General features: G+C 46.7%; 1 protein-coding gene across 6 annotated transcripts in view; it reads left to right on the top strand.

The window, feature by feature from the left end:
- Nucleotides 1-1,143: 1,143 nt before the first annotated feature.
- The window catches only part of MFHAS1 (multifunctional ROCO family signaling regulator 1), a 130,646-nt gene continuing 114,824 nt past the window's right edge, over nucleotides 1,144-16,965 (top strand). For all 6 annotated transcript variants that reach the window (XM_073340179.2, XM_073340183.2, XM_073340178.2 and 3 more), the window contains exon 1: nucleotides 1,144-4,513. In XM_073340179.2, the coding sequence (XP_073196280.1) occupies nucleotides 1,279-4,513 (3,235 nt within the window). In that variant the 5' untranslated portion in view covers nucleotides 1,144-1,278. The remainder of the gene's footprint in view (nucleotides 4,514-16,965) is intronic.

Here is a 16,965-nt window from a genome sequence, read left to right as displayed (position 1 = left end):
TATATATGTGGCAAAAGTCACTCCCCCACCCCCAACAGTTGGGGTGCAGAGAAAGTGACAGCCTGATTCTACAACCCCTGTGTGACAAAGTGGGATTTTCCCCCTTGTTATGTTGCATGTGAATCTTACTGTCCTGTATGAACACTGTGTGTACGCCAGTTTCCCTGTGTGCTGCACCAATGCCTAGGGGGTGGGAATTGGGTGTGTGACTATTGCTGGGGCCCTCAGGGTAGGTGAGACTGCTCCAGCTGCCTGCACGTAAGCTATGGCCGGGGCCCTTCCTAACCTGAGAACCAGGAGGGGGATGCGACCAGGTGACACCTTGCCTGGGAAGTAGGACGAAGACCGGAGGAGGAGCAATGGGCATGTCAGAGCCCAGGCAGCAGGGTCCAGGGCAGTCTACCATGCGGGGCTGAAGGAGAGGGGAGTCCAGGATGTCTGGGGTTCTCCTAAGATGGACTTGGCTGAAAATCACTGATTTCTGTGCTATGGTGTGCTCCCGTGGACTAATAAACCTTCGCTTTTACTCGCATGGCTGACTGCGGAATTGGGGCGCAGGCCGCACCGGCTTCCTCAGGAGCCCGGCCCAGCCCAGGCGGGCGCGCTGCGGGAAGCGCACGGTGACCCCGGGATGCTGAAGGCTCTGAGCTCAGACCCAGACACTGCGCTCAGAGCAGGGAGGCTCGCTCCACCAGAGCCCTGACCGGCCTCATTCAGCGCCGCTCCCGAGCATCGCCGGGGGGCTCCCTGACACTGCCTAAGTCCAGGGGACCAAGGCTGCGCCGCGAACCCAACAGCCTGGCGCGCCCCGGCCGAAGCGCTCGCTGAGCAGACCGCAGGCGGCGGCGCCGCTTTGCAGGCAGGCTCCTCAGCCCGGGAAGCGGGCGGTGCGCTGGATCCCGAGCAGCTGGGGCGTGGGGCGACCGGCCGGGGCGACGGGGCGGTCGGGGTGCGGGAGGCTGAGCCCGGGCTGCGCTGAAGGAGGCGGGAGGGGCGCAGTCCCCGGCGCCGGGGGACCGGGGCGGCGATTGGGGCCCGGCCTGTGTCCCGCCTCCGGCAGGGGGCGGGCCGGCCTGGGCCCCTCCCCCGGCGGGGCGGCGCAGCGCGGCGCGGCGCGCCCCTCTCCCGGAGCCGGCCGGGCGCGGAGCATGGGGCTGGCGGCTGCCGAGGCGCCGGCGGGCTGGGGAGGGCCCGGCCCGGCGGCGAGAGGGGGCTGCGCCGAGCGCTCCGCGGCCAGGCCCGGCCGGTAGGGCAGCCGCACTCCCGCCCCGGCGGGCCATGGCCGAGCCCGAGCCCCCCGCGGCGGCCCGGCGGTGGCGAGACGCCGCCCTGCGCGCACGGAAGCTGCGGAGCAACCTGCGGCAGCTGAGCCTGGGCCCCCGCGAGGAGCCGGAGCCCGCCGGGCCGCCCGCGCCGCGCCGCCCGCCGCTGCCCGCCGGGCCGGGCGAGCCGGCGGCGCTGAGCCTGAGCGGGCGCGGCCTGGAGGAGCTGCCCGAGGGGCTGGGCGCCGCGCTGGGCGGCCTGCGCGTCCTCAGCCTGCGCAGGAACCGCCTGTCCCGGCTCCCCGCCGCGCTGCGCCACCTGGGCCGCCTGGCCGAGCTCGACCTCAGCCACAACCGGCTGGGCGGCCTGGGGGACGGCGAGGCGCTGGCGCCGCTGCGGGAGCTGCGCAAGCTGAGCCTGAGCCACAACCAGCTGGGCGCGGACGGCGCGGCGCTGCCCGGGCGGCTGGGCGCGCTGCGGCGGCTGGAGGAGCTGGACCTGAGCTTCAACCGCCTGCGCCGCCTGCCCGAGGCGCTGGGCCGCCTGCCGCGGCTGCGCTCGCTGGACGTGGACCACAACCAGCTGCCCGCCTTCCCGGCGCCGCTGCTGGAGCTGGGCGCGCTGGAGGAGCTGGACTGCTCCGGCAACCGGCAGCTGCGCGTGCTGCCCGAGGGCATCGCCGCCTTGCGCTGCCTCAAGATCCTGTGGCTGAGCGGCACGGGGCTGGGCGCGCTGCCCGAGGGGCTGTGCCAGCTGGGCGCCCTGGAGAGCCTCATGCTGGATGGGAACCAGCTGCGGGTCCTGCCCCCGGGCTTCGGCCGCCTGCAGCGCCTCAAGATGCTGAACCTCTCCTCCAACCTGCTGGGTGAGTTCCCCGAGGCCGTGCTCGCCCTGCCCAGCCTGGAGGAGCTCTACCTGAGCCGCAACCAGCTGCCCTTGCTGCCTGCCCGCCTCTGCCAGCTGCACCAGCTCCGCACCCTCTGGTTGGACAACAACCGGATCCGCTACCTGCCCGACTCCATTGTGCAGCTCCACAGCCTGGAGGAACTCGTGCTGCAGGGCAACCAGATCGCCATCCTGCCCGAGGGCTTTGGGCAGCTCTCCCGGGTCACCCTCTGGAAGATCAAGGACAACCCGCTCATTCAGCCCCCTTACGAGGTTTGCATGAAGGGCATCCCCTACATTGCTGCTTACCAGCAGGAGTTGGCCCACTCCCAGCCTGCTCTCAAGCCCCGGCTCAAGCTGGTCCTCATGGGCCTGAAGGATGCTGGCAAGACCTTGCTGAGAAGGTGCCTGATGGAGGAGGAGAGGCAGAGAGACTCTCCCCTGGCTGCAGCTGGCAAAGATGGTGGGAGAACCCAGCAGCAACAAGACATCGCTCTGGGCCTGACTCCTGAAGGTGGTGGGAAAATACAGCTAGGACACAGCCCCATCACTGAGCCCCGAGATGCTTCGACTTCAAAAGGCTCCTCGGTAGGACATACCTCCATTGAGCAGCAGGACCCATTGCTGTCCTCGTCCCTTAAAGTTGCTGGGAAAATCAGGTTAGAGCACCAGGACGTCTGCCTGTCTCCATCCCCAAAAGTTAATGGGGAAGCCCAGACAGGACACTTCCCCATGCTGCTGGAGCGAGATGCCCCCCTAACGCCATTGGTAGCAGGCCTGACCGGCACCAGACAGGGTATCGAGGTGACGGACTGGACAGCAGATGCAGAGCGGGGTCTGACTTTCATTGTGTATGAGCTGGCGGGTGACCCTAGCTACGACGTGATCCAATCCTTCTTCCTTTCGCCGGGAGCCTTGTATGTGCTGGTGGTGAACCTGAGTGCCTACACCCCACATTGCTTCTACTCTGCAGTGGGCTACTTCCTGCACTGGCTAGGCGCCAAAGTGCCCCATGCAGTAGTGTGCATGGTGGGCACGCATGCTGACCTGTGCGCTGAGCGGGAGCTGGAGGAGAAGTGCCTGGACATCCACCACCAGATTGCCCTTCAGGAGAAGCGGGATGCCGAGGGACTCCAGAGCTTGGCCCAGCAGGTGGACAATGCCCTGGGACAGGACTTCGACCTGCGTTGCTCCAGCCCCCACACTGCCTTCTATGGGGTTTCAGACAAGAACCTGCGGCGCAAGAAGGCCCAGTTCCAGTATCTGCTCAACCACCGGCTGCAGATCCTCTCGCCGGTGCTGCCCATTAGCTGCCAGGACCACTGCCAGGTGCGCCGCCTGCGGGACAAGCTTCTCTCCGTAGCTGAGCACCGGGACATCTTCCCAAACCTGCACCGGGTGCTACCCAAGTCCTGGCAGGTGCTGGAAGAGCTGCACTTCCAGCCGCAGGCTCAGCAACTGTGGCTCAGCTGGTGGGATTCGGCACGGCTGGGCTTGCAGGCGGGCCTGACCGAGGACCGACTCCAGAGCGCCCTGTCCTATCTGCATGAAAGTGGCAAGCTCCTGTACTTCGAGGAACATCTGACTCTGCGGGAGTACGTATTCCACAATCTGCCTGGGCTCATTGACATCCTCAACGTCTTCTGCCAGCGGGACACCACGGTGCTGCTCCAGAAACTGCTCAGTGACACCCATATAGATGAACTGAGAACCACCCAGCTCCACCACTACGTGGAAGGGTTCCTGCTGCATGGGCTTCTTCCTGCCCATGTTATCCGCCTGCTTCTCAAACCCCATATCCAGAGCCGGGAGGACCTGCAGCTTATCCTGGAGCTGCTGGAGAAAATGGGGCTCTGCTACTGCATCAATAAGCCCAAATGCAAACCCCTGAATGGGGCCACTGCCTGGTACAAGTTCCCCTGCTATGTGAAGAACGAGGTGCCCCATGCAGAGGCATGGATTAATGGTACCAACCTGAGCGGACAGTCTCTTGTCATTGAACAGTTGCAGATTGAATACACCTTCCCCTTCATTTTCCCATCTGGGTTATTTGCACGCTACAGTGTCCAGATTAACAGCCATGTGGTTCAGCGGTCCGATGGCAAATACCAGATTTATGCCTACAGGGGGAAGGTACCTGTGGTGGTGAGTTACAGGCCTGCTAGGACCACTCAGCAGCCAGACACTCTGTCTATTGCTAGTCACGCATCTCTACCAAATATATGGACAGCCTGGCAAGCTATTACCCCCTTAGTGGAAGAACTGAATGTACTGCTTCAAGAATGGCCAGGTCTGTACTACACCGTGCACGTCCTCTGTTCCAAGTGCCTTAAAAGAGGATCACCAAACCCATACGCTTTTCCAGGTAAGGTGTGATTCAGCTTGGCTTTAGCAGCCTTTACATAATTTCAGTATCGCTCATTCTTTCAGAGCACTGGTTTTCAAAGCTGTTTGGTTTTTGGGTAACTTTTTGGGGGTAATTCTCTTCCCAGCCTAATTCCATCCCTTCCCCACAACTACAGTACGTGGTTACATGAGGGAACATTAGTATGGTCTGAACGAAACAGGATCAAAATAAACTTAATTTGAGATGTGCGGCTGCTGCATGGTCGTATTTCCCTTTGTCCCCCCTTTTCTAGCTGTATGGTCTATTTTTGTCCCTCAGGGTAGGGTCTTCAGGGAGTAAGACTTAACCCCCAAGTTGCCTGTGCTCCCTACTCTGCATTTTTATGTTCACATTTTATTGCTTCCCCTTCACTTTGGGGCTTTCTGTAACTCAGTTGTGTTTGAATTTACATACTCAAAAAAACAAAAAAGGAAGCTATGAATGCAAAGAAGGTTTTTATTGAATTGATTTTTTTGTTTAAAAAAAGCCTTCAGAAAACCTCAAATTCCTGTCTAGATCTAGGAGGAATAGTCGCTTCCTGAATACTGAAGGGTGCTTCATCATCTTTGTTAAGTAGCTCTGCAGACCACCTAGAAGTGAGTCTCAGACCTTGGTTTGAGAGTCATTGTTTGGGAGAATAACTCCAAAACATTTTTTAAAACAAATTTTCATTGATGCTTTAAAATATATGTGAAACTTTAAAACAGGGGTGGGCAAACTTTTTGGACTGAGGGCCACATCGGGCTTGCGCAACTGTATGGAGGGCCGGGCAGGGAAGGCTGTGCCTCCCCAAACAGCCTGGCTCCCGCCCCCTATCCACCCCCGACCCATCCGACCCCCTGCCCCTAACTGCCCCCCAGGACCTCGCCCCCTATCCAACCCCCCCCCCCCTCGCTTCCTGTCCCCTGACTGCCACGACCCAATCCACACCCCTGCCCCAACTACTCCCTGGGACCCTATCCAACTCCCCCTGTCCCATGACTGCCCCCCATCCCGAACCTCCGCCCCATCCAGCTGCTCCCTGTCCCATGACTGCCCCTCGGGACCCCCCTGCCCCTTATCCAACCCCCTTCCTCCCCACCCCCTTACCATGCTGGAGCCTGCCAGGCTGCCCGACAGGAGCGGTGGGTCAGAACGCTGCCCGCGCAGCGGCGTGACTGCGGGAGAGGGGGACAGCGGGGGAGGGGCCGGGGGACAGCCTCCCTTGCTGGGAGCTCAGGGGCCGGGCAGGACAGTCCCATGGGTCGTAGTTTGCCCACCTCTGCTTTAAAACCAATGTTTGAAAGAGGTGATAGTATCACAATAGTACATATTTAGGAAACAGAAATTTTCAGATGGCGTCTGGTTTAGATTCTGTTTCATTTAGTACGTATGCAGATGCTGCTATCTCACTTCATAGAACTGTTGCCACCTTTACTACTGCAGCCTCAAAGAGAACCAGAAAAGGATGCATTAGCAATTGTGCATATGCTGGCATAAAATCAAAGTAAACTCTCGACCTTAAGCAATGCTCTGAGATTTCTTGCTGTCTTCCCCCCTCCCCCAATAATGAAAGTACTTTGCAATATATTTTATTTATAAAGATTTTTAATTGGAAAGGAGGTGGAATAGTACTTAAACTGAGGATAGTGGGGCTGCTGCTTCAGCTCATGTGGTATAATGTGGACAATTTAAACATTTCTTAAGCAGAGAGCTGCTCGTTGTGTCCCAGCCTATGTCCTGGCTCAGTCACTTACGTCTCTGACTCAGTGTATTAGGTTATGTAAGGTTTCAGAGTAACAGCCGTGTTAGTCTGTATTCGCAAAAAGAAAAGGAGGACTTGTGGCACCTTAGAGACTAATCAATTTATTTGAGCATAAGCTTTCGTGAGCTACAGCTCACTTCATCGATGAAGTGAGCTGTAGCTCATGAAAGCTTATGCTCAAATAAATTGGTTAGTCTCTAAGGTGCCACAAGTCCTCCTTTTCTTTTTAAGTTATGTAAGTGACTGAAGGGAGAGCGTGAGCTTCCATTTCTGTGAGCCATTGATAGCTATTTAAATATGAGGTGCATACCTGGACTTGTGTGGACACACAGTACAGTTTTCCTTGACTGCTGACCAATCTGGTGTTTACACTAAATTGAATTAATTAAAAGCAAAGCAAAAAAATTAACTGCAAAAAACATAAGTAAAATGCACAAATAACAGCCGTAAGCACTGCCTGTGCCTGCATCTCGGTCTGGTGGGTGTTCGCTAACCCTCCCCCATGATCCATCCTGGTCCCTGCTTGGGCCAGCAGCGATAATTCCTGGGCTGTAACTGTGGTGTTGATAAATGGAGAACTCCGCTTCCAGCACTTATCAGGTGAACTAGATGCATCTAAACATCAAGTACAAAGGAAAACCCCTCTCTCTCTCTCTCTCTCTCTCTCTCAATATTGGCAACAGGTGTTGAGTACTCTCCACCAACCGGAGTGGGAGGCATAACAAAACCCCCACTCAGACCTAAAAAATCCCTTTTCCTCTTTGTGTTTAGTCTCCTGAAATTGTTGCACTCTGATTTTTCCCCTGACTTTTTTCTTTTGTAGCTGTGTGAAAGAGTACATTAATTGAAATCTCAGTTGCGTACACATACAGATTCCAAGAAACTCGCATCAGTAATACTGATAAATTGTGTGTGTTACTCTTTTGTGTGAATCCTTTGACTAGTTAAAAGGTGCTTGGAATGGCTCCTGTATGTTCATAGAATCTGTTGCAACTCTAAGAAGATTAGATATTGTAATTGAAATACTTTCTTCTACTTGGAAAATTTTAACAGGATCAGTCTTTAGTTTGAAATAGATTAAAAATATTTGAAATTTGTATCCTATGAACCGGAAAGACTGAGAGATATGGCAGCTTTTTGTTCAGTTAAGAATTATTACAAGGCAAAAGAGTATTCTACACTCTGTAGGTTAAAATGTAATTTTGGACACCCAAGAAAACACTATGTCCAGATTTTCAGAATTGCCCAAAGCCAGGATCCAGGGTGGTTTGATTTTCAAAAAGCTATGTACCTGGCAGGGCCCATTGACTCAAAGCTTCTACTTTTTTTAAAGAAGTTGGTCTCTGCGTTTTACTACAGAGGTTGTAATGTGTGTGTTCTTTTTCTTCTGATTGTGTGAAATGATATGCTGTTGACAAAATTCAAGTATTGTTTTCTTAAAAGTTGACTTATCAAAGTCAGCTGCATTGCTGTAGTGTGTCTGGTGAAGACCCTCTGTGCAGTGGGAGAGAGCTCTCCCCTCGGCATAAACTCCACCTCCATGAGAGGCAGTAGCTATGTTGGTCGGAGAAGCTCTCCTGCTGACATAGCGCTGTCCGCATCGGTGCTTAGGCTGGTGTAATTTATGTCTCTCAGGGGTATGGATTATACCAAAGTAAGCTGTAGTGGAGACCAAGCCTTAATTTGTGTCATTTGGGGGGGTTACTTTGCTAACCTTTGTCAGACATCAAAGAATTAAAATGATCTGTTTGCTTTTGGAGAGTATTTGTGAGAATGTCTGATTTAACATCTTATTTCTGATTTGGTTTTGTTCCATTGTTCTCAAAGTGGGGAAGTCTTGTGCTGGTCTTGGTTGAATCTCAGCCAGCTAGCATTCATCCAAGTTGCAGTTTATGTAGGATACTTCTACATACTTTGGGGTGAGTTTTGAAACCCTTAATGAGGGTTTAAGTGGCATGGAGGAGCCTATGGGGACTCTCTAAGTTTCACTGCTGGAAAGCAGTCTGTGTTTTTGCATATTAAGCTGACGTTTCAAGTCCACATTAATACAGCCCACGACTGTCTCAGATTGGCAGTTGTATCAGTTGCAGAGAACTGGTCAAACATGGTAGTGGTGGGACAGAAGTGGCCAAATTTTCATGGAGGGGGAAAAAACCTAGCTAGGATACAGAAAGCAAAGAACAGGATGAAATGTTCAACTTTCATCATGGCCAAAGGTAAGCAGAAGCTTCTTCGGGATACTGTGTGCAGTATTGGTCACCTCATCTTGAAAAGGCTATTATAGAACTGGAAGAGCTCAGAGAAGAGGGGTGAGAATGAATAAGGGCCTGGAAAAACTTTCCCATGAAGAGAGATTGAAAAGACTGGGATTGTTCTTAGACAGTAAATGAATGAGAAGGGGACAGGATAAATGTACCTACAATAATGAAATGTCTTCTAGAAAAGATAGATCAGGAACTTTTGGTCTTCCTGTCTCCGATCACAAGAACAAGGGGACGTGCCATGAAATTAAAATTAAAAGGGGATGTGCCATGAAATTTGGGAAATTCAAAACTGACAAAAAGGAAATACTTTTTCACGCAAGATGTGAGCTCACTGCCACCTGAAGTCATCTGGAATTGCCAGGCTGGATCAGACCCATGTTTTCCAAGATGCTCAGTGGCTAGGAGCTTCTGCTGTTCTCAGGTGGGTGAAGGGGAGAAAACTCTGTCATTCTCAGTGGGAGCTGCTGGAAGCTGAGCTCTTCTGAAGATTTAGCACCAGGTGACTCACATTGAAGTTCACTCTGAAAATTGGAGTTGGTTCTGAATGAAAGCCCAATATCGGGAGTCAACATGCTCTCCTTTATTTATTATTAAATTCTAGGCTGCTGTTTTTCATAGACCCAATTGCTGTGCAGCAACATCTCCTGAAATAGAGCTTGAGTCTAGCATGTGGCAGCATTTACATAGCCTGCTGTGGGCTTTTTTCTTGCCTTATTTTAAAGATAGCTGCTGTAGCTGTTTTGTCCTAGACTTGCATTCTTCTAAAGGATGTTATTTGTCTTAATGGAGCAAGAGGTCAATCTCATCTAAATCTGTGGGGCAAGGCTTACTTTTATATAACTACTGGGTGTTTAAGGGTTAGACTGTGGAAAGTCACGGATCAAGCTGAATCAGTTCTGTTGAGTTGGGTTAAGAGGATAGAAGATTAGCTGTAAAATGTAAGTAAACTGTAAAACTCTAGCGCTGTTTGTTAAATGTGTTCAGGTTTTCCCTACTATTGAATGTTGGGTTTGGATAATGTAGTTTGCTATAAATAATGGGATACAAACTACTCTGTTTTCCCCAAAGACTTCAATCAGATCTACAGGAAAAAAGCCAAAATGCCCACCACAAACTGTACATACATACTATGAATTTCACGTTTCGTTGAGGATGCCCAGCACCTGGGATGGATGATGTATTTTTGTTCTATGTTTAATAAATCTAAATGAAATATTACAAAGAGGAGAAAATTGGGAAAGCCCACATATTCTATGGGAGAGATTGTCAGAAATGCAGAGATCAGTTAGGTCCCCAGCTTTTGCAGGGTGGATTGATTTTAATCATGTTTTGCACTTGTACATTTTAGTTTTTTTTCTAAAGAAAGGTTGATTCTCCTTGGTTACCATTAAAACATGTTATTTGCAACTAAATATAAACTTTACACTACAGGGTGGTTCTTTTTGCTGATCAGGAGGATATGTTAGATCTACATTTATTTTAAGCAATTAAATAGCTTAACTTACTATGATTCATCTTAATGTTTATATTTTTATGTTAGAAAATGGTGAACAATGCATTTCTTATTTACTAGATTAATTTTTTTATTTATAATTTGTGAAGCCCTATTTGGATGGAAAATAAAATTCCACTAAAAATACACAACTAGCATTTTATTTTTTTGTTAAAATTACTCCAAAGTGTGCTTGCTCTCACGCACGTGCTCTCTCTCTCTAGGAAAAAAAACTTGATCAAAACATATTTTGCATTTAAAACTAGTTGATTTATTAAGCAAGGAAAATATCTGTAGCTAATGAATTGAACTAATTGTTTCTGATCCCCATGTCCTTCAAGATTTTAGAGCTAGTAGAATTTATCCCTTCTATAGTTTATTCAGATTTCCTGCTTTTTCAACTCCAGATTGGTTTCTTAACTTTGAATGAACTAGCTGAATAAACTGAAATGAAGCAAATACTCTCTCTGCAGCTGCAGAAGAGGCTACTGCTGTCAAAAGCTGGTGTAGCCCTTCAGCAAGCTCTGGTTCCAGGTGCTTAGCCCGAGACTTCCACCAGTTCAGTGGTCTGACTTTCTTTAAAACGGGACAGCAAACATTAATATTATTTTTGTATTTATTTTAAATTATTTTAATAGGTTACAATAAATGTAGGCATTAGTATAGATTGTCATAATTTCAAATCTGAAATAAATTTATTTCAAAAATGTAAACCTGTGTTTAAATTAAAAAATTGGATTTTTGATTTAAATCAGATTTTGTTCAGTTAAAAAAATATCAGTATTTGTTCATGCTGCCAGCTGGCACTAAAAGTCACTGGGAGAAAGAACTACTGGTTGCTACCTCTTTTCAGGATTGAGGCCCAGATTATCCATGTTAAAGGTGTCTCTGTTGAGCTTACACCACAGGGAATGGAAAATGCAGATGAACTTGCTGCACGTGTTGGCAGAAATGTACAAGTTATTTGTAAAAATACTGATACTTTTTAGAAAGCGACCCCTGGGTTAAAGTTACTGTGCCAAGCACTTCATGGATTCCTTGATACAGTGGAACTTCAGGGTTACGAACACTTCGGAATGGTGGTTGTTTGTAGCTCTGAAATGTTCGTAACTGAATAAAACATTATGGCTGTTCTTTCAAATGTTTACAACTGATCGTTGACTTAATACAAGCTTTGAAACTTTCCTATGCAGAAGAAAAATGCTTTTTTTAACCATCTTAATTTAAATGAATAAGCATAGAAACAGTTTCCTTACCTTTTCAATTTTTTTTAAACTTTCCCTTTATTTTTTTAGTAGTTTATATTTAACACACTACAGTACTGTGTGCTTTTTTTTCTTTGACTCTGCTGCTGCTGACTGTATACTTCCAGTTCCAAATGAGGTGCGTGGTTGACTGCTCAGTTCGTAACTCTGGTCTTCGTAGCAACCTGCAGCCTGTCAGGGCAATCCGCTGGCGGGCTGCGGGACAGCTTGTTTACATTGACCGTCCGCAGGTATGGCTGTCTGCGGTTCACCGTTCCTGGCCAATGGGAGCTGCGGGAAGTGGCGCAGGCCACAGGGACGTGCTGGCTGCCACTTCCCGCAGCTTCCATTGGCCAGGAATGGCGAACCGCGGACACTGGGAGCTGCAGGGAGCTGTGCCTGCGGACAGTCAATGTATACAAATGGTCTCACGGCCCGCCAGTGGATTATCCTGATGGGCTGCAGGTTGCCCCACCATTGTTCTACTGTATTGTTTTTTTCTTCTCTGAGTGCCTGCTCGTGTCCATCCAATGCTAGGTGTGTTCGCACTCATGTGCACGGTGGCCAGAGGTTTTTCCCTTTAGCAGTATTGGTAGGGCCAGCTCTGGAGCCCTCTGGAGTCCCGCGTTCATGCACTGGTATATGGGGCACTGCTGACCCCCGCTCCCTCTCAGTTCCCTCTTACCACCAGTGATGGTGGCCTTAGCGTTGTTTCTGGACTCTGAGTTGTTTCCTGTAAATAGTTGAATAGTTAGTTATCTGTTGTTTGACCTGCCCTCCATCCCTGCTGTTGGAGCAAGAAGAAACCGAGAGGGTGTGGGGCTGATGCCACCCCATATACTGACACATGAGTGTGGGACTCCAGAGGGTGCCAGAGCCAACCCTACGGATATTGCTAAGGGAAAAACCTCCTGCTGCTATGCACGTGGGTGCGCGCACTCCTAGCATGGAATGGACATGAGCAACACATCTCGAAGAACACCAGTTACCGAAAGGTAGGTAACGGTCTTTGATAAAATGTTACTAAAGCAGTAGGACACTTGCCAACATATTAAAAGTTCCCAGTGCAACAATTATTACACATTTAAGCTGTCTGGAGTTTGATAAGCTTAATGCTGATTATTGATTGGGTAAAAATCCTGTAACAACTGTGTAGAAAAGCAGTAGTTCAATAAAACTTTTCTTTATGTAAAGGAAAGAAGATTGGTAGTCTGGAAATGTGGCCTATCCTTTTTCATGTTGGCGCAGAGTCTGTGCCTTTTTAATGCAAATAACGCTTGATTTTTTTAAATTAATTTCTAAAAATAAATGCTGTAAAACCCTTATTTCCCTCTCCTCCCTCCCACCCCTTTTCTTAAAATGTTTGGATGGCCCCAATTCACAAATAACACTTCAGTAAATAGTCCACATTTCTGCGTGTGATGAAAGCAAATTGTCAAGGAAGGAACTATACAGTATTATAAATTACAGTTAGGAAAAAAAGTTTTTAAACAATAAGGAAAACTTACAATTATTATACTTTGTTAAGGAATCATGGATAAACAATATAAAATGGGTTTATTAATTCAGCAAAGTTTCCCTTAATCTTGTCAGCTGGTGGTCTTTGGGCCAGTGTGGCAGGATATGACATTCCTTGTAGACAGTCATCTCTTGCTGTAGGCCCTTATGATGATTCCCCAGCTCTGTGACGATAGTGTAATACTGTGTTCAGTTGAATGGATCTTTCAGTTTGGCTAGTGAAGCAAAACAGAATTCTGTGCCTTTATTGCATTACTTTTTAGACTTGCGGAAATTTTGTTTGTGCAGGAAGTGACCTGTAAAAGGGATGCACTGCTTTGAATTGGTCTTTGTTTTCTGTTACATAAATGTTAATTAATAACCACCTTTGAGTTTATTTTGTTGGTGTAAAGCTCGTGTAGATTTTTGCTTTATGGATTAGATTGACTGCATTCATATTAAGACTTGTTTCTGTTGTGTTTCATCATCTCTGCTAATGAGTCTTGTGAACTGTCTGGAGACACTGTTCTGTAGTAAGAAGAACAGGAGTACTTGTTTCAGAGTAGCAGCCATGTTAGTCTGTATCCAAAAAAGAAAAGGAGGACTTGTGGCACCTTAGAGACTAACCAATTTATTTGAGCATAAGCTTTTGTGAGCTACAGCCCACTTCATCGGATGCATAGAATGGAACATAAAGTAAGACACACACAGACACACACACACGTTGGAAGTTACCATACAAATTGTCAGGTTTCAGAGTAGCAGTCCTATTAGTCTGTATCTGCAAAAAGAAAAGGAGGACTTGTGGTACCTTAGACTAACAAATTTATTTGAGCATAAGCTTTTGCTCGTGAAAGCTTATGCTCAAATAAATTGGTTAGTCTCTAAGGTGCCACAAGTCCTCCTTTTCTTTTTGTGCATACTAATTTTGAGAGGCTAATTAGTTAAGATGAGCTATTATCAGCAGGAGAAAAAAACTTTTGTAGTGATAATCAAGATGGCCCATTTAGACAGTTGACAAGAAGGTGTGAGGATACTTAACATGGGGAAATAGATTCAATATGTGTAATGACCCAGCCACTCCCAGTCTCTATTCAAACCCAAGTTAATGGTATCTAGTTTGCATGTCTGTAGTGATCTCCTCCATCTCTTACCAGGTGTATCAGAATCTTGTATTGCCTGCTTGGTTTAAAAACGTGATGATTGGTAGTTCTAGTGGTGGTAATTTACATGGTTAGGGTACAATTCAGTAGGCTTAGTGTGATTAGAACCTCATGTCTTCAACATGCGTGCCATTGGCAACAGTATGAGTGGAACTGCATTTAAGACTGGGTGTTTTTTCTAAAAGGATCTGCTCTAGGAATTATTTTGGGAAAGGTGTGTGCCTCTGTTTATACAGGAATCTATGAATAATCTGCTCGTGCAGAGCAAGAGTAATTTGTAACGTAAGCTACAGCGAAAAGGTTCAAATTTCTTTAAACATCACTGGTTTTGTGAAAAATCCTTTGAAGAGATGTTTGTTTTTAGCATTAAAGATAATAACCCTGTGTGTATCTCTTCCAGCGGAAAATACTATTAATACTGTCAGAATCATTGTGGAGTGTTACTCTGAATAGTGGGAGCAAAAGGCAAGGGAGAAGTGGGAGGGAAATAGAGGTCTAGAGAGAGTGAAGAGAGTGGTGAGGTGACATGAGGAACAGACAGTTGGTCAAATGACCTTGTGTGGCAGCGACTCATTGGTATTGGAAATCCAATTCTCACTGCATAACCAAGCAAGAGCTGCTTTCCACCTAAGCCAAGACACATTGGGAACTGATCTGAGCTATATCACTTCAGACACAGCTGTTCTCTTCCACTTTCTGCTGTTTGTCAGATCTGAGCTTAGAAAGATGTTGAAATGCCACTTAAGGAGCAGTGTGGCTTTGTGGATTTGAGTTGGGCATTGGATGCTCTCAAGTGCTAATCTGCCAGAGTTATGTAGCCTGCATCTGTGTCTGATTCCCCATCTGTAAAGTGGGATGATCATTCTTACCTATCTCACTGGAGGATAATCTAATGCATGTTTGTATGGTGCTTTGCAAATGTAAACAGCTGTGCAACAGTATGGACAATACAGGTCTAACATTCGGGCAGTGTCTTGTGCTCTGCAGTCTCCTTGATGCTGGAGTATTAAGCAGCTATCCGCTTACAGTAGCTTGGCCTGTGCTCTAGTCAGGACTCTGGTTAATGACAGCACAGACTAATTGGCTGTCACTTACTTCCTTCTGGCTCATTACTGGGAAAAATTAAGCGAGAGAGTAGTCAACCAAACAAGTTCTTGGTCCTGTTTTTTTATTTGATTTTTTCTGTTATGATTGGAGTCTGAATGCAGAAAAATAACTACATTTGTCTAATTAAAATAGTTTTTGGATTAAATATAAGAAAATTACATATCTCCCATCCCCACTTCCCACCGAGAGAATTAAGAGAACTAACTGAAGTCAAATAGCTATTTGAATGGGTCTGTTGGCCCAGGTGAGCTTACAGGACACCGATTAAGGGCTATGCTATTTTCAGTCTGTTTTTGTCATCTGATTACAGAAAGGAGAGCGAAATCCTACAAAAAACATGGAGGATAAAAATCAATGATTTTTTTAAATAAAAAAATTGGATTTTTTAAAATAAAATGCTTTTTGAGGGGAAAAACCTATCTAAAGATAGGTTTTTAATTAAGATACATTATAGCTCAAAGATACCTCATCATGGAATAGAGATTATAAATTCTAATTCAAAAGTATAAGACAATATATTAATGTAATGTTTAAGAAAAGTTTTGTAAATGAGTTCCAATAGTTCATGGATTAGGGACCCAATTTTATGGGGTTCCAGGGGCTTCTGTATAGATTATTTAGGTTAATCTTTCTATCTACCCAATGGGACTCAGTGCTCAGACTAGAAGGTACCATCAGAGATGCTTAGTGTTGCAGTTCTCAAACTGTGGATTTATCTCTCCAGAGATGATATGCTTGTTAACAGCAAAAATGTTTTAAAATAAATAATATATAGAGGTGAGAAATAACAGACCTCAACCCTGTTGTCCCTCTGCAAATTTGTGTACAATCCCTTACCTCTCTCTAAAAGTGCAAAGTTTCAGAAAGTTCAATGAATAGAAGATTGTTGGGGGTGGAATAGATCTGGACAAGGAGGAGAAGTCTGGAGATAAATGTGAGAGGGGAGGGACAGGCAGTAGAAACAAAAGTGAAGTGTTTGAGCAGCATATTCCAGAAGCCTTGAGGTCTTTCTGAGTATAGCCTTCATTGATTTGAGATCTACCATACCATTCTCTCACTAGAAGGGAACCTATCATGGCAGCAGGCCGTAAAAGAAACCGAGTTTGGGAATAAGAACCATTCAAGAAATATGTTTGCTGATGATGTTTTAAAGAAAGTCATACCAGTGAGCTGGTGGAAGTCACTTAAGCACTTGGATTCAGAGACTGTTGAAGTGATGATCTCATTTTTAACAGCAGTTGCTTCTTCTGCCGGTGTAGAAAGAATATTTGCTTCCTTTGGACTAATTCATTCCAATTGAGAAATCGTTTGGGACCTGAAAAAGCAGGAAAGCTTGTTTTTCTTTTCCAGACTGTGAACAAACAGGAATATGAAGGTGAAGAGACTGAGTTAGCTGCAGAAGCTAATATTTTAAGTTTCTCATGTTGACCTGGCTGACATAGTCAATTTAATTTCTTTTAACTTCATTTAACTGTTTTAGGTAAATACAGTTTTAACAAATACAAACCTGATTTTAAAAAACTTGAATGTTTAACTAAATTCAAAAATTCATCTTCTTGTTTTGTTAAAATGTTATATGTTTGCTGTTGAAGAAAAAAAATCCAGAATACGCAACGTTGTTTTAGTTCAATAAAACAATTTAAATGTCTGTCTGGAGATGTTCTCCTCCTAATACAGCATGGCAAGAAAATCCTCCAAATATTAATGATAGTTCACCTCCCAATGACTTCATAAATATTTGCTTCAATTACCTTTGGTAAATGAAATGACCAAACAATCATTCATTTTCTGATATAGCTGTAAAACTAATCTGAAAAGTTTTCAAAATAAATCACTTTAAAAATGTATAGTGTGTACCTTCTAAAAATGAAACCTACGTCTGTCTCTGAGTTGCGAACAATATGTACTAAGGTTATAACA

This window comes from Lepidochelys kempii, chromosome 4 (genome assembly GCF_965140285.1).
Source record: "Lepidochelys kempii isolate rLepKem1 chromosome 4, rLepKem1.hap1, whole genome shotgun sequence".
Taxonomy (NCBI): Eukaryota; Metazoa; Chordata; order Testudines; family Cheloniidae; genus Lepidochelys; species Lepidochelys kempii.
Note: the sequence above shows the minus strand (reverse complement) of the source record. Positions and strands in the feature narration are given on the sequence as shown.